The sequence below is a fragment of the Hyla sarda genome, chromosome 2 (genome assembly GCF_029499605.1).
Source record: "Hyla sarda isolate aHylSar1 chromosome 2, aHylSar1.hap1, whole genome shotgun sequence".
NCBI classification, from domain to species: Eukaryota; Metazoa; Chordata; class Amphibia; order Anura; family Hylidae; genus Hyla; species Hyla sarda.
In genome coordinates this window covers 438,108,336-438,130,564 of record NC_079190.1, presented here as the reverse complement: position 1 = coordinate 438,130,564, position 22,229 = coordinate 438,108,336, and the positions used below count along the sequence as shown (strand labels likewise).

General features: G+C 42.4%; 1 protein-coding gene across 1 annotated transcript in view; it reads left to right on the top strand.

The window, feature by feature from the left end:
- The window catches only part of PIGL (phosphatidylinositol glycan anchor biosynthesis class L), a 147,601-nt gene that overhangs the window by 105,539 nt on the left and 19,833 nt on the right, over window positions 1-22,229 (top strand). Inside the window, exons 3-4 of the mRNA XM_056559223.1 lie at window positions 15,175-15,265; window positions 21,087-21,154. Coding sequence (XP_056415198.1) covers window positions 15,175-15,265; window positions 21,087-21,154 — 159 coding nt within the window. The remainder of the gene's footprint in view (window positions 1-15,174; window positions 15,266-21,086; window positions 21,155-22,229) is intronic.

Sequence of the window (22,229 nt, the reverse complement as noted above, 5' to 3'; positions counted from 1 at the left end):
ACCAGCATGGAGGAACTCTGACTGTGGGGACTTATGACAAAGGTACGGGACCCACACATTGGTTCAGATGCTCCAGATGGGCTTCTTTGGAGGTACAGTACTGATCCTCTTGGTCAGGTGTACAGCTGGTCAGTTGTATCACGTCATTGAATAATCTCCAAACTACAGTGGTCAGCATTACCCTGTTGGTGGCATACATGGCGGTTATATATACCGCAATATCACCGTGAGCTGTAGTTTTAACCTGTAGTACCTTTGCTTAGTTTTGACTTTTTGCTCACTTTGTATTCATTTTAGGGGACATTTGTCTAGGGATTTAGAGAGTCTGCGTGCGCTTAAGCACTTTTATGTGCGACTTTTGTGGGTAAGCAAAAAGCTACAAACAGCCTTACCTAAACAAATTTCAGTTTTCACATTGCAGTGGTCATGAATTTACGATGTGTGAAAGTCGCACAAGGGCACAAAAAAAAAAAAAAAAAGTCGCAAACCCCCTTACAAAAAGTCGCAAGTCTACTCCAGATCTGACCTGGAGTACAAAACTCAAACACGAAACAAATTTAAAAAAGTCTCACAAAAGTCTCTGCTGCGACTTATTTGTTTTGCTAATGTGCTCCAAATTTACCATCCCCCTGTAATAATATGATAAATATGTAGCAAATAAGCAAAACTAAAGCATAAAAATGTCTTCGGAACTTGCTTACCAAAGCAAACAATGATAAATCTCCCACTTTATTCCTGAATGTGCAAAAACAAAAGTCTGAGGCAACTTCTATGGCTGGCAGCAGTTTGTTCGTAAAAACGTTTGTGCCTAAACTGAATGCATAAAGAAAATAGCTGGCAGTGGCATTGCTTTCCGAAAGGTGCCAATTTTCTTTTTTTTTTTTTTTTTAAGAAAAAATTTGTGCCAAATAAATGCCAGAAAAAGGGTGCAGGACCTTGATAAATTCCTCTCAAAGTTTTTGTCGCTTTAGGCAGACCATCTAATGCGGTGTTTCTCAACCAGGATGCTTCTATCCTTCGTATTAAGTACAGAACACATTATCCCAATGATGTGTATAGATTTAATGTCCTAGCGCTGGTGCTGTGGATCTAAGATGAGGTGCCAATACTGACACTAAAGACTTAATATGGACCCCTGTATACCATATAACATAAACCAATAAAATTACTATAAAAGTCTGCGCTGTATTGGACTTAATAGTATAATGTAGATAAGTTATAAAAATCTAAAAAGATTAGTGTATACCTGATAATGAGACGTGTCTAATGAAGCTGGAAGTGCAATATCGTGCAATATCGATCCTTTGTGGAAGGATATGGAAAAGCACAGGTAGAAAAAGTCCTACAACAAGTAAGATAGGAAAATAGAAAACCACTGATCAACACAAACCAGGAGAAGGAAAATAGAAAGAAAACAATAATCAATAGAACAAACAATAATGAAGGTGATACTATAGATGTGCCCATTATCACCCAATCTAGCAACCAAAGCTCCATCTTCCAACGTATAGTTAAAAAAACATTGGGAGGTTCTCCAGGGATAAAATTATAGGGGAATATATACCTAACATACCCACATTCATCTGTAGGAAAGCACAAAATGTGGGGCATAAAATAGGCCCTACTATAAAAACTAAAAAAAACAGACCCAAATGAAACATAAAAAGAGCTTTCTTCCGATCAAAATTTTTTTTTTCCATGCAGAATATGTACAGTGCATAGTGAAAGTATTCAGCCCCTTGAACTTTTTTGACCTTTTGCCACATTTCAGGCTTCAAACATAAAGATATAAAACTGTAATTTTTTGTGAAGAATCAACAACAAGTGGGACACAATCATGAAGTGGAACGAAATTTTGTGGATATTTCAAACTTTTTGTTAACATATAAAAAACTGAAAAATTGGGCATGCAAAATTATTCAGCCCCTTTTACTTTCAGTGCAGCAAACTCTCTCCAGAAGTTCAGTGAGGATCTCTGAATGATTCAATATTGACCTAAATGACTAATGATGATAAATAGGATCCACCTGTGTGTAATCAAGTCTCCGTATAAATGCACCTGCACTGTGATAGTCTCAGAGGTCCGTTTAAAGAGCAGAGAGCATCATGAAGAACAAGGAACACACCAGGCAGGTCCGAGATACTGTTGTGGAGAAGCTTAACCCTTACCGCCCCTGGCATCTTATCCCCTATCCAAAGGATAGGGGATAAGATGTTAGATCGCCGCGGTCCCGCTGCTGGGGACCCCCGGGATTGCCGCTGCGGCACCCCGCCATTATTACTGCACAGAGCGAGTTCGCTCTGTGTGTAATGACGGGGGATACAGGGGCTGGAGCAGCGTGACGTCATGGCTCCGCCCCTCATGACATCATGGCCTGTCCCCTTAATGCAAGTCTATGGCAGGGGGCGTGACGACCGCCACGCCCCCTCCCATAGACTTGTATTGACGGGGGCGGACCGTGACGTCACGAGGGGCGGAGCTGTGATGTAACTATGCTCCGGCCCCTTTATTGCCCGTCATTACGTGCAGAGCGATCTCGCTCTGCGCAGTAATGATAACGGGGTGCTGCAGCAGCGATCCCCGGGGTCCCCAGCAGCGGGACCCCGGCGAGCTGACATCTTATCCCCTATCCTTTGAATAGGGGATAAGATGTCTAGGGGCGGAGTACCCCTTTAAGGACGCAGCCCTTTTTTGCAATTCTGACCACCGTCGCTTTATGAATTAATAACGCAAAAACGCTTTTACCAAATATTCTGATTCTGAGATTGTTTTTTCTTGACATATTCTACTTTATTTTGGTGGTAAATTTTCGGCACTACTTGCATCCTTTTTTGGTGAAAAATCCCAAAATTTCATGAAAATTTTGAAAAGTTAGCATTTTTCTAACTTTGAAGCTCTCCACTTGTAAGGAAAATGGATATTCACAATTAATTTTATTTTTCTTCACAAATACAATTTGTCCACTTTATGTTGGCATCATAAAATGGACATATTTTTGCTTTTTGAAAAAATTAGAGGGCTTCAAAGTAGAGCAGCAATTTTCAAAAAATTAATGAAAATTGCTAAATCTGAAGGGACATATGTTACAGAACTACAACTCCCAGCATGCCTGGGCAGTCCAGGCATGCTGACAGTTGTAGTTTGGCAACATCTGGAGGGCTACCGTTTGGGCACCACTGTGACCCTCCAGATGTTGCAAAACTACAACTCCCAGCATGCTGGGAGTTGCAGTTTGGCCTTCCTAGTGGTTGCCACAGTAAAGATCGTTTTACTTTCACTTTCAATAACCCCCCCCCCCACCCCCCCCACGACGATTCCCTACCTGTGCCAAGATTCAGCAGTCTCCAGCAAAGATCCCAGGTCCCCAGGCATCTTTTCCTGCAGGTACAGCCTCCATCTCCTTCCCACGATCCACTCGACATCCAGGGGCGGGCAGAATGGGGGGTTGCCATGGCAACCCCCTGTCCTGCGCTGCCTTTGGTCAGAACTCCGTTCTGCTAATGGCAGGGGATAGGAGGAGATTGCAGCTCTGCGTCCTCACTCCTATCCCTTAGGCTGATCGGGGCTGTCGCTGACAACTCCGATCAGCCCTATTTTTCGGGTGATCGGGTCACCAGAGACCCGATCAGCTTGGAATTGGAGAAAATCGCATGTCTGAATTGACATGCGATTTTCTCCGATCGCCGACATGGGGGGGGGGGGGGGTCTCAGGCGATGTGAATGATTTCAGCAGGCATCCCGATCCGGTCCCCGCTGCTAGTCCACGGGCGTATCCATACGCCTTCAGTCCTTAAGGACTCGGGATGCAGGGCGTATGCATACACCCTGTGTCCTGAACAGGTTAAAGCTGGATTTGGATACAAAAAGATTTCCCAAGCTTAAAACATCCTAAGGAGCACTGTGCAAGTGATAATATTGGAATGGAAGGAGTATCAGACCACTGCAAATCTACGAAGACCAGGCCGTCCCTCTAAACTTTCAGCTCATTCAAGGAGAAGACTAATCAGAGATGCAGCCAAGAGGCCCATGATCACTCTGGATGAACTGCAGAGATCTACAGCTGAGGTGGGAGACTCCGTCCATAGGACAACAATCAGTCGTATACTGCACAAATCTGTACTTTATGGAAGAGTGGCAAGAAGAAAGCAATTTCTTAAAGATATCCATAAAAATTGTCGTTTAAAGTTTGCCACAAGCCACCTGGGAGACACACCAAACATGTGGAAGAAGGTGCTCTGTCAGATGAAACCAAAATCAAACTTTTTGGCAACAATGCAAAACGTTATGTTTGGCGTAAAAGCAACACAGCTCATCACCCTGAACACACCATCCCCACTGTCAAACATGGTGGTGGCAGCATCATGGTTTAGGCCTGCTTTTCTTCAGCAGGGACAGGGAAGATGGTTTAAAATTCATGGGAAGCTGTATGGAGCCAAATACAGGACCATTCTGGAAAAAACCTGATGAAGTCTGCAAAAGACCTGAGACTGGGATGGAGATTTGTCTTCCAACAAGACAATGATCCAAAACATAAAGCAAAATCTACAATGGAATGGTTCACAAATAAACACATCCAGGTGTTAGAATGGCCAAGTCAAAGTCCAGACCTGAATCCAATCGAGAATCTGTGGAAAGAACTGAAAACTGCTGTTCACAAACGCTCTCCATCCAACCTCACTGAGCTCCAGCTGTTTTGCAAGGAGGAATGGGCAAAAATTTCAGTCTCTCGATGTGTAAAACTGATAGAGACATATCCCAAGTGACTTACAGCTGTAATCGCAGCAAAAGGTGGCGCTACAAAGTATTAACTTAAGGGGGCTGAATAATTTTGCACGCCCAATTTTTCAGTTTTTTATTTGTTAAAAAAGTTTGAAATATGCAATAAATTTCGTTCCACTCCATGATTGTGTCCCACTTGTTGTTGATCCTTCACAAAAAATTACAGTTTTATATCTTTATGTTTGAAGCCTGAAATGTGGCAAAAGGTCGAAAAGTTCAAGGGGGCAGAATACTTTAGCTATGCACTGTAAGGCTTGCACAACAATGCAAAACACTATCCCAGTGACATTTATACAAAATAGAAAAGACTATATTGAATATAAAATTGGGGGAACATATACACTGTTAAACTACAGGTCTGATCTACGGTATTAAGTGCCCATGTGACAAAATATGTATAGGGAGGACAAAAAGGGTGCTACGCACACGTATATCAGAACACCTTTATAGCATTCAGAATGGATTTGACGGGCACCCTCTTTCGGTCCATTATGCAGAGAAACATCAAAAATCAGGAGTACGATCAACGTTTTTCAGTTTGGAAAAAAATAACTCCCCACTGGAGAGGGGGCAGCTATCTCTGGTAGAATCCAAATGGATTTTTAATTTGAATACCTTAATTCCGTTTGGTTTGAATGCTGAATTAGAATTGTTATGATTTATGTAAAACCCAGCTGTCCATATCCATCTAGATTTAACATTATGTACCCATTTCATTTGCATATAAAGGTTTTTATAAATACTATCATATTATTACGAGAAATTGTGTTACATTGGATGAAGGATTGGGACGATAATGCTCACGAAGTTCTCCATAAGTTAACAGGAATTCCGCTGGCAAGCAACTAAAGACAAGCAAGTCCTAAAAAACATATTCCCAGACAAAGGAGACCGCCCAGTCTCCAAAACACGTCGTAAGGATTTTTGGACTGCATATATTACCCGTAGTGACGTCACTACCCATGCTAATTCCATGTAGCTAACTTTACAGCGGGGTGTACGGCAGTAGAGATGCCACCGACCGGGGCTGACTCCTGCTATCCCCCAAATGGAAATAGTTTGAACTATAAGAAAAAAAACTCCAGGATTAAAAGAATGATTTTCCAGGAGCTGTTACTACAAAGGATCAATATTGCGCGATATTAAACTAAGGACACTCCAGCACTTCCAGCTTCATAAGATACATCTCATTATCAGTTATACACTAATCTTTTTAGATTTTTATAACTTATCTACATTATACTTTTAAGTCCAATACAGCGCTGACTTTTATAGTAATTATACCAATGATGATCTGCAGCAGGACTCATCTGTACGTTATTGGGGTCGCCCTTCTCAAATCATGTTTCCGTAACATTACATTTTGGCTTTGACTGACGTGGTGAGTGAGTCTGGCCTCAGAGGTGGGGGGTTGTGTAAAGGATGTGATCCCTGTCCATTAAGGGTTAAAGGTGGTAGGATTAATTTTGGTCTTTTGGCTGTTGGGTTCCAGTGAACTGAAGTGACCTTTATCTGTCTCTGTTCCTATCCTATAGAGGACCAGGCAGCAGACTCAGGCGCAGACCCTTGGGCCTTTCTTCAGCTTGTCACACCTAATATTAATGTAACCCTTCTGACCCCATTCCATTCCCATAATGTCTAAATGGTTTTCACTTGGAATTCTTCCCAAAATAAATCTTTATTATTTTTTCAGGGAAGCAAGCACATTGGTTAGACAGTGGCACGCCATGCTTTGTGCTGTAATGATATTATCCCTGGCTCGTACACATATTAATGTTAAAGCCATGCTTTTCAGACTATATGGTTATTCAAGATTAGTAGATCCTTTCAGTAGGATGAAAGGTCCCCAGTAGGTAGGTAGTTCCCACCATTTAGTAGATAGGTCTTCCAAGTAGGCAGGTAAGTGCTCCAGTAGGAAAAGATGTCCTCCATTAGGTCAGTAGTTCCCCCTATTAAGTTGATAGTCCCCTCTCCTTTGTCAGCATAAAAATATATATATATAATAAACTTACTTTCTCCCTGTTCCTATCTACCTCTCAAATATATATAGATATATATATATATATCTTCCTATCTATCTATCCTATCTATTTAAAAAAAAATTATATATATATATATATATATATATATATATATTTATTTATTCTATCTATCTTTCTCTTTACTTGCTATCTGATATCTATCTATATCTAATATCTATATATCTAATATCTATCTATATCTCTCTTAGATATTAGATATATAGTTATATATCTCTATATTTCTCTGTCTCATATCTATCTCTCATATCTATCTATCGAATATCTCATATCTATCTGTCTTATATCTAATATCTCTCTCTCTCTCTCTCTCTCTCTCTCTCTCTCTCTCTCTCTCTCTCATATCTATCTATCCATCTATCTATATATCTAATATCTATCTATCTATCTCCCGCTCTCTCTCTCTCTCTCACATATCCATCTTCTATCTATCTATCTATCTATCTATCTATCTAATACCGCTATAATTTTAATGTGTGGCAAAAACGCAGAGGCTAGATGTAAGCTAAAAGTCAGTAGGGAATTATGAAACCCCAAACCTACTTGGTGTTTTTTCCTTTTGCTATTTTTTTTCACTCTTGGGCGTTTTTTGGCAGCTTGCTGAGTCTATTGTGTCAAGTTTTTTTTTTTTTAATCTTGACATTTTTTCGTCCATATAAGCCTATGGGAGGCAAAATACAGCAACAGAAATGCCATGTTGGTTTGGCATTGGCATTTATTTATTTTATTTTATTTTTGCCATTTTTCCCACGAATTTACCAATGGTAAAAAAAAAATCAAAAAAAAAATCACATGACTTGAGGAAAACGCTGGGAAAAAAAAACAAAGAAAAAAATGCCAAGCCTAAAACCCACTTTAAAAAAAATAATGCCTCAGACTGCATCTTCAGAGTGCAAAATGAGGGGGGTTTTCAGTTTTTTGTACCTAGGTGGAAATGTAGCCTAAGTCATACATGAGGTGTGCACAAAACACACAAAGTGGACACATGATGCAACATGCACAAAGAAAAACTGGAAAAGAGGGAACAGATTAATGATATCCTTTAAAATGAGAACTTGGGATTTTTGCTAAAACTAAAGGTGTAATAAACTATAATTTCAGTATAAATTTACGAAATAACCTTCAATGTAAGACAACAAATATAAAGATCTTTTGCAGATAGATAGATACATGTTAGGTAGATACATAGTTACATAAATAGATGCAGATAGATATATAAATAGATGGGTAAATATTTGGATAGATAGATACTTGATAAATATTGATGTTAAGATATTAGATGCATAATAAATATATATATATATATATATATATATATATATATATATATATACATACACATACATATTAGGGATCGACCGATTATCGGTATGGCTGATATTATCGGCCGATAATCATGATTTTGGGCATTATCGGTATCGCCAATTACCTTGCCGATAATGCCCCACACCGCCCCCACCGCACCGCGACCGCACCCCCGATCCGCCGCACCGCGACCGCCCCCCGTAGTGCTGGGCGGTATACCGGTATGGATTTTTGCCTATGGATTTATACCGGTCGGGCCCCTCCCCCACCCTCCAAGTCAATAAAAAAAAAATTTAACTTACCCGTAATGGGGGTGGTCTGGGCCATCCATCCTGTAGGGACCGGCGGCATTCCGGGTGGAGGGTGAACCGGTCCGGGCTGTCCTTCTTCTCCGGGGGTCCTCTTCTCCACTCCGGGCAGGCTCCGGCCTAGTACGCTGCATAGACGCGGCTACGCCGTGACGTCAGGTGCGTCGCTGCGCACGGGCGTCATTGCGCAGCGGCGTCGATGCAGTGTACTAGGCCGGAGCCTGCCCGGAGTGGAGAAGATGACCGCCGGAGAAGAAGGACAGCCCGGACCGGTTCACCCTTCACCCGGAATGCCACCGGACACTACAGGAAGGGAGGATGGATGTCCCGGACCACCCTGACAGGTAGGGGAAGAGAAGCGGGTGGTGGTGGTGGTGGTGGCAGCGGTGGCGGCGGACTATGGCACCGCAAAAGCCACCGCAGTGCATTGATTTAAAGCGCCCGCTTCAAATCAATGCTCTGCAGCGGTGTCGAGGGGGGGATAAATAGCCGATAACTTATACTGGAATATGGGTATAAGTTATCGGCTATCGGCCCTAACCTCCACCGATTATCGGTATCGGCCCTAAAAAACTGATATCGGTCGATCCCTAATATATATATATATTAAATGTATAGATGGATAGATATTAAATAGATGGATGGATAGATATATAGATAGATATTAACCCATTAACAACACTGGCTGTACACATACATCCTGGTCATGGTCTGGGTGTATGAATCGTGCTCACGTGCTAAGTGCACTTCATACACAGTAATTACCGGCTTCTAGAAGCCGCCAGGACTCACCGCTCAGATGCCACGTTGAAGTCAAACTGTCCAGAGCAGGAGAGGTTTGCTATGGGGATTTGCTTCTACTGGACTGTCCCCGACACGGAGGTGTCAGCAGAGAGCACTGTGGCCAGACTGGAAAGAAACTTCATCTGGAGCATACAGCAGCTGAGTACAGGAACAATTAAAAATATTTAATTAAATTAATTTACAAATCAGTATAACTCTAGCACCAGTTGATTTATTTGTTTTCCACTTGTTTTCCATCAGAGTACCCATTAATATTTATTTGATAGATTTGCTTAGATTGTGGCAAAAGTCTGTATGGGTAAACTCACAGATCCTACATCTTTACCTTCTCTTTGTTAAATGGAAAATAGAAAAATGTATTCTTTATCTTTAGAACTCAAAGTAAACTAGTGACTGAAAGATATGGAGTGCCTACTGTAAAATGGAACTGACCTTACTGCTGACGTCTGTACACAGCACTCGAGCGCACCACTGCAGGTCTTATAATGTCATGAGACATAAATGTATCTTCTATATTTGACTTTTTTATGATGTTTGTAATTTATTTCCTACTATGAGGTTTGAGGTTTAGATCATAAAAATGTAGCCTTAATAATTTTTAATTATTGTTGCCAATAGTTATCTTGCCAATGGGTTATCTTGCATTTGTTTTTTCTCAGTGGACCATTACATGGCCTCCACATGCCAGTTGGGTGGTCTCCTCAAGGAGAAGCATTACCCCCTTAGTTCTAAGGGCTTGTTCACACTTCCTGACTTGGACAAGGGAGCTCCATCGGCAAGTCAGTCGGAAGAACCGGAGTTGAACGGAGAAAAAAATACAGTATATCCTATTTCTTTTCTCCGCTTAACTCCTGTAAAATACCCGACACCCGACCGACCCTGTTCAAGTCAATGGGATCCGTCGGGATCTGCCAGTGTCTCTTGTGCTCCAACTTGGAGCATGACAGCAGTATGAACCTAGCCTAAGTACAGCATGCAGCATGACGTTTTCTGGTAAATTATAAGTAATGTACTGTATATACTCGAGTATAAGCCCACCCGAATATAAGCCGAGGCCCCTAATTTTACCCCAAAAACCCAGGAAAAGTTATTGACTCGACTATAAGCCTAGGGTGGGAAATACATCATCCCCCCCCCATGTAATCATCCAGACCCCCGTCATCATCCCCCTCTTCATCATCACCCCCTGTCAATCCCTTCATCAGTGGTCTTCAACCTGCGGACCTCCAGAGGTTTCAAAACTACAACTCCCAGCATGCCCGGATGTTGTAGTTTTGCTGGGTGTTGTCGTTTTGAAACCTCTGGAGGTCCGTAGGTTGAAGACCACTGCGACCTTCCTCATCATCCAGCCCACCCCCCTCCCCCTTTTGTTTTGTACTCCCATTCCCCTCGGCGGGACATTAGGGTGAGCTGGTCCGGGCCATCTATGCTGCAGGGACCGTCCGGTGGGGATGGTCAGTCGTTGCGGGCTGTCCATTTTCACCGGAGGGGCCTCTTCTGCGCGCTTCGGCCCCGGCCCCTGAGTAGTGACATTGCCTAGACGACGCACAGGGACGTTGCGCATGAACGTCCCTGTGCATCGTCGTCAAGGCAACGTCACTACCCCAGGGCCGAAGCGCGGAGAAGAGGCACTCCCGGGAAAAATGGACAGCCCGCAACGACTGACCATCCCCACCAGACGGTCCCTGCAGCATAGATGGCCCGGACCAGCTCACCCTAACGTCCTGCCGAGGGGAGGTGAATACAAAACAAAAAGGGGGGGGGGGGGGCTGGATGATGACAAAGGCCGCAGTGGTCTTCAACCTGCGGACCTCCAGAGGTTTCAAAACTACAACACCCAGCATGCTGGGAGTTGTAGTTTTGCAACATCTGGAGGGCCGCAGGTTGAAGACCACTGATGAAGGGATTGACAGGCGGAGAGTTCACTCAAGTATAAGCCGAGGGGGGCGTTTTCAGCACGAAAAATCGTGCTGAAAAACTCTGCTTATACTCGAGTATATACGGTAATGTAACCTTTTTTTTGCACACATCCGCTGCAAACTTCATCACTTATCTATAGCAAAATCTGCTAAATATTACTGTAATTTTGGGCATGACCCATGGTCTTTACATAAACTTTCAACTATCTAGTTATACATTATATTAATATCTTAGGACAAAATGTATAAAAAAAATGTTCTGCTGAAAACTTCATCCCTTTGTGCTTTTACTGTAAATAACAGCATATAGGGAGGCATTTAGAGGATTTTTATGTCAATTTAGAAGCAAATAAAAACTACTTGCGTGGGCTAGGTGTAAGGCAGTGAGGTAAATGTATTTGCTTTGTTTATTGTCAGAAATTACATGTGAACTTTACTTTTTGTTCCCTGAATATTAAATGACATCCGTCAGACATGTAGAATTTCACTTGTTTTGCAAAGCTAAATGGCGCCTGTCCAATGCATGCAAATAGAGATGAGCGAACTTACAGTAAATTCGATTCGTCACGAACTTCTCGGCTCGGCAGTTGATGATTTATCCTGCATAAATGAGTTCAGCTTTCAGGTGCTCCCGTGGGCTGGAAAAGGTGGATACAGTCCTAGGAGACTATTTCCTAGGACTGTATCCACCTTTTCCGGAGCACCTGAAAGCTGAACTAATTTATGCAGGATAAGTCATCAACTGCCGAGCCGAGAAATTTGTGAAGAATCGAATTTACTGTAAGTTCGCTCATCTCTACATGCAAACATCACTGTTCAGAGATCGATGGACTTGTTTGTTTGCAGTAAGCAAATTATGGTCTCCTCTAGAAGGTGGAAACCATCTAATACTAGCCAAACTCTGTCACCCATCACTAGACTGCTATTTTGGGGTACTGACTAAAGAGGTGACAGATGCAGCTCAGTGAGGGGATCTTATCAAGATTACATTGTGTTTAAAGACTTATTTTCAAGCAATTCTCCATGGGAGAAAAGTATGCATTAGCTGAAATAATATCCAGAAGTTTATGACATGTTAAGAACAGGAGCTGGTGCCTGAAAATGGATTTTTAACTGTCACACTAAGGCCATGTTCACACTGCGTAAAATATGCGGAATGTCTGCCCGGAAAATACATCTGGATATTCCGTACATTTGAATAATCCAGCGGACCCTAGGACCACTTAGAAATGCAATGTTTTATAGACCACAATGCATTTGCTTGAGAAAACCGCTGAAAGAATAGACACCGGAATCGGAAACATCTGCCATGGAAATTCCACCATGTGCACAGTGCAGCAGAATCCCATTGAGATCAGTGGGACTCTGCGGCAGTGGAATCCGCACTGAATAATTTCATCAGAAATTCTGATGAAAGTCACTGCCTATTATGTTCAATAGTATTCACACAGCGGAATATCCGGGGTGGACATTCAACCATGTATATTCCGCATTCCTTAAAATTAAAAGCCCTGGCTTTAAAATTTAGCAGAATTGTGGACAGAATCCAATTGAACTCAATTGAGGCTTTAAATTATGGAGTAATTCTGTGTTTTGGGTGCACAAAAATTAAGCCGGAATTTCATCTAAATACCGCTCATAATCTGCAAAGCTGCAAAAAAAAAAAAAAAAACGTAGTCTTCTTTTCTGTGTGAGATTTGAGTGGAATAGGAGAAATTCCGCCGTGTGAACATAGCCTAAAGCTGTTTTTGCCAACCTGGTCACACCCTGTCCTCAATGAGCATGCATCTGATGAAATGACTGCATGCAGCTTTGTCATGTTTTAGAGCAGTGTTTTCCAGCCAGGGTGCATCCAGCTGTCGCAAAACTACAACTCCCAGCATGCCTGGACAGTCTGGGTTCAATACTTTTTTTCCCCTGTGTTTCTCATTATTACATATAATTTATAGGAGTTCCAGTGGAATAAAACTTATCCCATATCCCATGTTTGGTGATAATTTTTAGATGGCGGGGGGTCCGACAGCTCGGCCCTCCCATACCCGCAATCGCTTGCATGGCACCCTGGCAGTCGCCATGAAGAGAGGATGTCAACCCCTGCACAATGCGGCGGCTGACACGCCCCTTCCATGTATCCCATAGAGAAACACTGAGGGGTGTGTCAGCCGTGGCCTCCTGCTGGGGTCAGCATGCCCTTCGATCCTGGGGATTGCCAGGGTGCCATGCAGGAGATTGCGGGGGGCCCAGCGGTCGACCCCCGCAATCTAAAACTTATCCCCTTTCCTCTGGAGTACTCCCTTAATTTCTGCGCTTATTTGTTTTGGTTCCTTTGTATGTAGGAGGCATGCACTTCTTAATAAATATGTAGCACATAATATGCCGGTCTGTAGTAAATCTGCCCCTATACAGTGGATCAAAAAGTATTTAGTCAGCCACCAATTGTGCAAGTTCTCATACTTAAAAAGATGAGGCCTGTAATTTTCATCATAGTTATACCTCAACTTTGAGAGACATGAGAAAAAAATCCATAAAATCACATTGTCTGATTTTTAAAGGATGTATTTGCAAATTATGGTGGAAAATAAGTATTTGGTCAATAACAAAAGTTAATCGCAATACTTTGTTATATACCCTTTGTTGGCAATGACAGAGGTCAAAAGTTTTCTGTAAGTCTTCACAAGGTTTTCACACACTGTTGCTGGTATTTTGGCCCATTCCTCCATGCAGATCTCCTCTAGAGCAGTGATGTTTTGGGGCTGTCGCTGGGCAACACTGACTTTCAACTCCCTCCAAAGGTTTTCTATGCGGCCGAGATCTGAAGACTGGCTATGCCACTCCAGGACCTTGAAATGCTTCTTACGAAGCCACTCCTTCGTTGCCCGGGCAGTGTGTTTGGAATCATCGTCATGCGGAAAGACCCAGCCACGGTTCATATTCATTGCCCTTGCTGATGGAAGGAGGTTTTCACTCAAAATCTCACGATACATGGCCCCATTCATTCTTTCCTTTTCACTGATCAGTCGTCCTGGTCCCTTAGCAGAAAAACAGCCTAAAAGCATGTTGTTTCCACCCCATGCTTCACAGTAGGTATGGTGTTCTTTGGATGCAACTCGGCATTCTTTCTCCTCCAAACACGATGAGTTGAGTTTTTACCAAAAAGTTCTACTTTGTTTTCATCTGACCATATGATGTTATCCCAATACTCTTCTGGATCATCCAAATGCTCTCTAACGAACTTCAGACGGGCCTGGACATGTACTGGCTTAAGCAGAGGGACATGTCTGGCACTGCCTGATTTAAGTCCTTGGCAGTGTAGTGTGTTACTTATGGTAGCTTTTGTTACTTTGCTCCCAGCTCTCTGCAAATCATTCACTAGGTCCCCCCAAGTGGTTCTGGAATTTTTGCTCACCGTTCTTGTGATCATTTTGACACCACGGAGTGAGATCTTGCGTGGAGCCCCAGATCGAGGGAGATGGTCTTGTATGTCTTCCATTTCCTAATAATTGCTCCCACAGTTGATTTCTTCACACCAAGCTGCTTTCCTATTGCAGATTCAGTCTTCCCAGCCTGGTGCAGGTCTACAATTTTGTTTCTTGTGTCCTTCGACAGCTCTTTGGTCTTGGCCATAGTGGAGTTTGGAGTGTGACTGTTTGAGGTTGTGGACAGGTGTCTTTTATATTGATAACAAGTTCACAGGTACCATTAATATAGGTAACGAGTGGAGGATAGAGGAGACTCTTAAAGTTACAGGTCCGTGAGAACCAGAAATTTTGCTTGTTTGTAGGTGACCAAATACTTATTTTCCACCATAATTTGCAAATAAATTCTTAAAAAAATTAGACAATGTGATTTTATGGATTTTTTTTTCTCATCATGTCTCTCATAATTGATGAAAATTACAGGCCTCTCTCATCTTTTTAAGTGGGAGAACTTGCACAATTAGTGGCTGACTAAATACTTTTTGTCGCACTGTATGTGTATTATTACCTCAATGCTACTCATTTATTATCTTGCTTTTGCAGTGAACTTCCTGATAGTCCATCAGTAAAGTGGGATGAACGTCTCCTCTCTTCACTAATATTAAACCATATTCGAGAAAAGAACATTGACCTGGTAAGTGTTTTCTGCTCTATAACCATCCTTAAAAATGACTTCTACTACCAATTAATGTGCAGGTCCAGTGACCCAAACAGACAGCTTCCTAGTTTTACTGCCAATTCAGGTCTCTATACCCACCATTGGGCTCTGCTGCTCAGCGTTTGGAACAAACTGTTCAGAATGCTGGAGCTGGTGCCGGGAGCTCGTGACGTCATAGCCCCGCGCCCTCATGACATCACGCCCTGCCCCCTCAATGCAAGTTTATGGGAGGGGGTGTGACGGCTTTCATGCTCCCTCCCATAGACTTGCTTTGAGGGGGCAGGGTGTGATGTCATGAGGGGCGGGGCTATGACGTCACGAGCTCCCGGCGCCGGCTCCAGAGTCTGGAACAGTGGAGTACCCCTTTAAATATGAATGCAAAAATTTGCCCATATTACATTTGTGTGAACCCAGCCATAGATGTATACCCGGAAAGTAGGCTACTGTTCAGATGTAAATGTAGTTAGACTGTTAAAGTACTACTAAAGTGAGCTCAGCTGGGTTAGAGAGGTTTAACATTCTTACAACTCTTGTGTGTTGTTAATGTTGTCTTTGTTTTAAAGTGTCCCTGTTATTGTAAAAACTGATGACATGTTGCAGGGACATATCAGAAGTTTTGATTGGTTGCAATCTGAGGGTTTAGACCCCAATCAATCATGATATATAACAGAGCGATGCTCGTGGCTGTACACTTCACTCCCCTGCTCCCTGCGATCTCAGTCTTATGGCACAAGACGAGATATGTCTATGTGTACAGAGGAGAAAAAAGGAAAGGGACAGAGTACAGTACTTTTTGTATTATCCTCGAGCACTTCTTGACCCACTTGGGGTCAGCAGATAGGTCTTAGAAAATGGCTGCTCACCTTGAGAGCAAAAACAGTGCACAAATCACCCCAAATTGCAATAGGGGTACTAAGAAGCAGGAGGAAGTGCTGTCAGCCCTAGGGTGGCAAGACTAGGAGGACCCAAATCCTGAAGAGCAAACAGAAGAAACAGTAGAAAAGGACTTTTGGAGCAGACACTGCCACTTCCATTCAGATCACCGGAAGGATCAGATGTATCGTTAGATAGATGATTCTTATTTCATTTAAAAGATGTATCCAATATTGCAATTCCATTCTATATCACCCCTTCATCAGATTGGCATAAAGCATGGATGCAGCTGTGTATATATGCATTTACAATGCAATAAAATGGCGCCAAACAAGTGGGTGGGACAAAATTATAACATGAAAACTACATGACAAATATATATAAAATCTATATAAATACATTGTGAACATATAAATCATATTTATACTGTGCAAAGGAAATGGAAGGCGCTCACCTAGCCCTTAATACCTAAAACTGAGCAGAACCCGTCTAAACACCTATACCCTAGGTGTTAAATAAATAATATAAAATTCGAAGAAGAATGACAGTGCTCAAAGTTGGATGGATATACGGTAATACCTCAAGAATGTATTTATTAAAAATGACAATATGACCTAAAAACGATACATAAAAATATATATATAGCCGTCTACAAAGCCACAGGGCCCTTGTGGCTGACCTCTAGCTATATAAAAAAACAAATAAAACATGAAATGACAGTGCTAATATGTGAACTAAGTATAAGTGCCGTGGAAACTGCTGCTGAAATCAAGTGCAAAAGATGGAAATCCAACAGTTAAAGTTAGTAGGGCATTGTGCCGCTTGTAGTCAGTGCACATAGAAGATGATTATACAATCTAATGATCTTGCAGGATAATAGTCAAACAGCGCTTATTCAGGCAGGGAATTAGATATTGCGCTTGCTCCGGCAAAGAATTTGGCACATTTAAAATGTAATGTCACAGTATATAGTGCGGAGGTGCTGTGCACCTCTTACCTATCCCACGGATCATAGGAGACGGGAGTGTAGCTCGGAGCGGTGTGATTCTGCAGCTCCTGGAGTAAACTGCGCAACTCCTATGTAACGGGCTGTATAGATTGTAGCTTTCCGGCCCTGATCTTCTGCAGCAGCGTGCAGTAATAGGCAGCTGTATGATCCTCTGCTCTGCGGCAGGTATAGGTGATCACAATATACCATTGCTGCTGAAGAAAGGATATATGGCGATCCTGAAACGCGTCCAGCCTGAATATTAAATCGTAATTCATCATTGCCCTTTACAGAGAGTGCCCTGTCAATCAAGCACCCCTCGCGCTCAAAAGACACAAGGATGCCGGGGCTACATATACCTGCCACAGAGGTCCACACGTCTCAGAGGATCATACAGATGCCTATTCCGGCACGCTGCTGCAGAAGATTGGGCTGGCAAGCTACAATCTATACAGCCCCTTACATCGGAGTTGCACAGTCAAGGGGCTGTATAGATTGTAGCTTGCCGGCCCCAATCTTCTGCAGCAGCGTGCAGGAATAGGCAGCTGTATGATCCTCGGAGACGTGTGGACCTCTGCTCTGCGGCAGGTATATGTAGCCCCGGCGTCCTTGTGTCTTTTGAGCGCGAGGGATGCTTGATTGACGGGGCACTCTCTGTAAAGGATATTCAGGCTGGACGCGTTTCAGGATCGCCATAGATCCTTTCTTCAGCAGCAATGGTATATTGTGATCACATATACCTGCCGCAGAGCAGAGGATCATACAGCTGCCTATTCCTGCACGCTGCTGCAGAAGATCAGGGCCGGCAAGCTACAATCTATACAGCCCGTTACATGGGAGTTGCGCAGTCTACTCCAGGAGCTGCAGGATCACACCGCTCCGAGTTACACTCCCGTCTCCTATGATCGGTGGGATAGGTGAGAGGTGCACAGCACCTCCGCACTATATACTGTTACATTATATTTTAAATGTGCCGAATATTACTATTCTTTGACGGAGCAAGCGCAATATCTAATTCCCTGCCTGAATAAGCGCTGTTTGACTATTATTCTGTGAGATCATTAGATTGTATAATCATCTTCTATGTGCACGGACTTCAAGCGGCACAATGCCCTACTAACTTTAACTGTTGGATTTCCATCTTTTGCACTTGATTTCAGCAGCAGTTTCCACGGCACTTATCATATACTTAGTTCACATATTAGCACTGTGATTTCATGTTTTATTTGTTTTTTATATAGCTAGAGGTCAGCCACAAGGGCCCTGTGGCTTTCCAGACGACTATATATATATATTTTTATGTATCGTTTTTAGGTCATACTGTCATTTTTTATAAATATATTCTTGAGGTATTATATCCATCCAACTTTGAGCACCGTCATTCTTTATCATATTTATACTGTACACACAGTTTCAAAGTGAATCAAAAACTATCTAGTATTACTTAACCCCTAAACTACATAACCCCGTGGACAGGAAGCAGATTGAGGATTGGGAAAAATAGGTAAACAGATACCATGTGATGGGAATGTTGTGGAGCCCAAGTGGATAACATCACCCCACTACAGAACAGGAGACTGAGATCAGTTTTCCTGCTGGTATAATAGGCTGATCTTGGTCTCTTGTTCCGCAGTGACGTGCTCACATGGTATCTGTTTGCATGGGATCATTTAGAATCTGTTATAGAATGAACTGGTTGGACCTTTTGTCTTTTTCCAGTTACTCATATAAGCTACAAGATGCTATTATCTCCCACACCCAGCATAAATTATACACGTCACACTCCTATTGTCATAGGTATACTTGTCACACTGAGAGGTAGAAGCCAATATTGAGCAATCTCTGGATTCTGCTGCATAGAATGTCATCACAGAGTCTTTCTAGAGAGATAGTATCACTACTTATCTATCTTCTGCGCTCCTCCTGCTCCTGTCCATAGAGATGGCATGAAACAACTTATTTCCCAGTTTGTGTAGATGAGCCCTCTACTGGTTGAATGGAGATAAGACAAAAATCTGAATCAGATTTGTTTAATTGATTAAATGGTATTAAAGTGGTATTTTACTGTGATAAATGTTAACCATTTTCCAGACCCTATTTAGATTTCATTTACGTAGATAATGGGTGGGAGTAGTAATCTTTTCAGTCAGAAAGAATTGAAACATTACAAATGCAACAAATAGTCCATTCACAGTGTGTTTGCATTATAGAAATCTTGGAGTGCCCCTAGCTAAAGAGGTTATCCATCCCATAGACTGCTCCATGCACTGTCTATGGGAGTGCCAGAGATACCCGAGTTCTGTACTCAAGTATCTCTGGTACTCCCATAGACAGTGCATGGAGCGGCAGACAGCACGTGGCGTCTACTGCTCCATACAGCTAAGTGAGCTGGAGCCCCATTCTGACAATTGATGGGGGATCTCAGCAGTTGGTATTATATAGAGAAGATAATACGCACTCACTATGGCTATGGCTGTCAATCCTGGGAGTCCGGGGACACGAGTGGAGTCGACGTCTGCATGGAGCGCTCGGAGGCTACACCGGTTGTTTCGCGGGATCAACCCACTTCTTCCGGCCTGAGGCCGGAAGAAGTGGGTTGATCCCGCGAAACAGGTGTAGCCTCCGAGTGCTCCATGCTGACGCCGACTCCACTCGTGTCCCCGGACTCCCAGGATTGACAGCCATAGCCTAGCGGTGAGTGCGTATTATCTTCTCTATATAATATTACTATGATACTGCAGCTTTTCTAATATGCACCCCGCAGGTGGCGTTTACACGTGAGTACCCCGGGCTGCCATATCTGTATAGACGGTCCATAAGGAGCCATAGAATAGGCTTAGATAACATTGCACACCTTGTGAGTGCCCCCACTTGCTATTCCTTTTACATATTTGATCTCAGCAGTTGGACCCATCAAGATGAGATGCTTATCTCCTAAACTGTGGATAGTAAATAAAGTTTTTGGCTAGATAATACTTTTAAAATGCACATATTTAAAAAAAAATGTTAAAAGGTGTACACATTCTTGTGGTCTATGGACCCCCGTGAAGGATGCATACTGAGTAGTGATAGCAGTCCTGGGCCATCAATATTAGATTGGTAGCGTTCCTTCTGGAGCCCTGCCATTCAGCTGTTGAAAAGTGTTGCAGCCACTTTGGTGTTTTGCGCAGCTGCAAGTCTGTATGTGTCTGAAAATGCGAGTTGTGATATTAATGCAAAGTACTCAAGCATTGCCCTGTTCTTCTGAGAGATGCTGAGCTACAATAGCAGATAACATGGATGACTGAGAGCAGGAGCTGCTATGGTTTGTAAAATACACCTCAAACACACCATTTTGATATGGCTTCAAGGTATGTTCAAACATGAAGGATATATAAATATATATATATATATATATATATATATATATATATATATATACAGTATATAGATACACACACACACATACTGTCATTGCTCTTTGTTGTCTTGCGTGGTGGGGTTCCAGCTCTCTCCCCTCCACAGGTCACATATTAAAAAGTGCCTGTCACCAAATAAACTTTTCTAAACTAACTCAGGCTATGTTCCCTAATTACTCCTAACACTCCTCCAACCCTTAAATAATTTTTTTAGACCAAACTCACTGTATTTATTGCGGTAGGGAACAGAACAGCACCACCTAGTGGCCATTTTTTCTTTTACATTTTAAACATATTTATGTTGATAATTTTAAGCAAGTGAATGGGAAAGTGTCTGCTGATTACATAAGGGACACTATATTAAAAGTTTTATTTGGTGACATGTGCTCTTTAATGTTATATCAGTGTTTAAAACTTCAGAACTCCGTGTCACTTGTCTATGAAGGGGGGTTGTCTTGCTATATCCTGTATTTCTGAAATTTGCTGACGTGCTCTTTTATCTCTTCAGGGCTATTCATTGTCTCTGATGTATTTTCAGGTGATCACGTTTGATGAGGGAGGCGTGAGCGGCCATTCCAACCATATCTCTTTGTACCATGCAATAAGGTAGTGTGCTTCATTTTATTACACATTTTATTACACAAGTGTAATATTTAATCCTATCTCTATGTCAACCCCATAACATTATAATTTCCATATGGTTGCCCAGTTGTCAGCATCGTTGCCCTTGGGGATTGTCTGCTATTTTTCTCTAAGGATCCTCTTAAGCTCTGTCAGGATGAATGGGGATGTTAAAGTGGGTTTAAGTCAGGACTGAAGGACATTTACACAATTGTCCTTAACCCACCCCTGTGTTTTCTTGTCTGTGTGCTTAGAGACACTGGCCCAGTCCGATGGTTCCCTCCACCCTGACCAGTCTCCCTGTACAAGCCACTCAAAAACATCCGCACTGCATGATGCTGCCATTTGCACACAGGATCATTGGAGCTCAGCTAGAGTCACCATTGGGTTCTTGGTCACCTCTTTCCTTCTCCATTTGGGAGAATAATACTACAAACTACTCCCTGTATGGCTTGTGTTAATTCAGGGTTAGTGGCTGGGTTATTACTGTTTCAGTCAGAAGCATTTAGTAGTCTATGTTTAGTATATTAATGTTGGTTGGTGACTACCATGGTGTAGCCTGGATGCCTTTTTGTGGGTATGCTGATGAATACCTCAGATGTCGCCCCAAACGTGATATACATGAAGCCTTACTAATAAAACATTTTGGAGCAACAGAGAGAAAAAAATCCCTTCGAAAATGGAGGTAAAATTTATGTACAATCACTGCCAGCGGTCTGTGGAGTAATATCAGCTGGCAGGGTAGGGTAACACTTGCCATATTTACTGAAGATTTTCTGCAGCATTTACAGTAGCAGTCAAGAGGATGAGATTTAAATAAAAAAATTAAAAAAACACAAGCTGCTGGTAAAATAAGCAGAAAAACTGTTTGAAAATACAGGGCGTATTGGAAAGTAGACATGGTCCAGCTAGAAAGGGGGTATGGTCAAATGCACTCCCTTTTTGGTCAACTTTTTTTTTCCATAAGACTGAGGCTACTTTCACACTATAAACTAGGCTCCGTTACAAACGGACGTTAATGGGAGTCATAACGGGCACAGAGGATCCCATTCACTTGAAT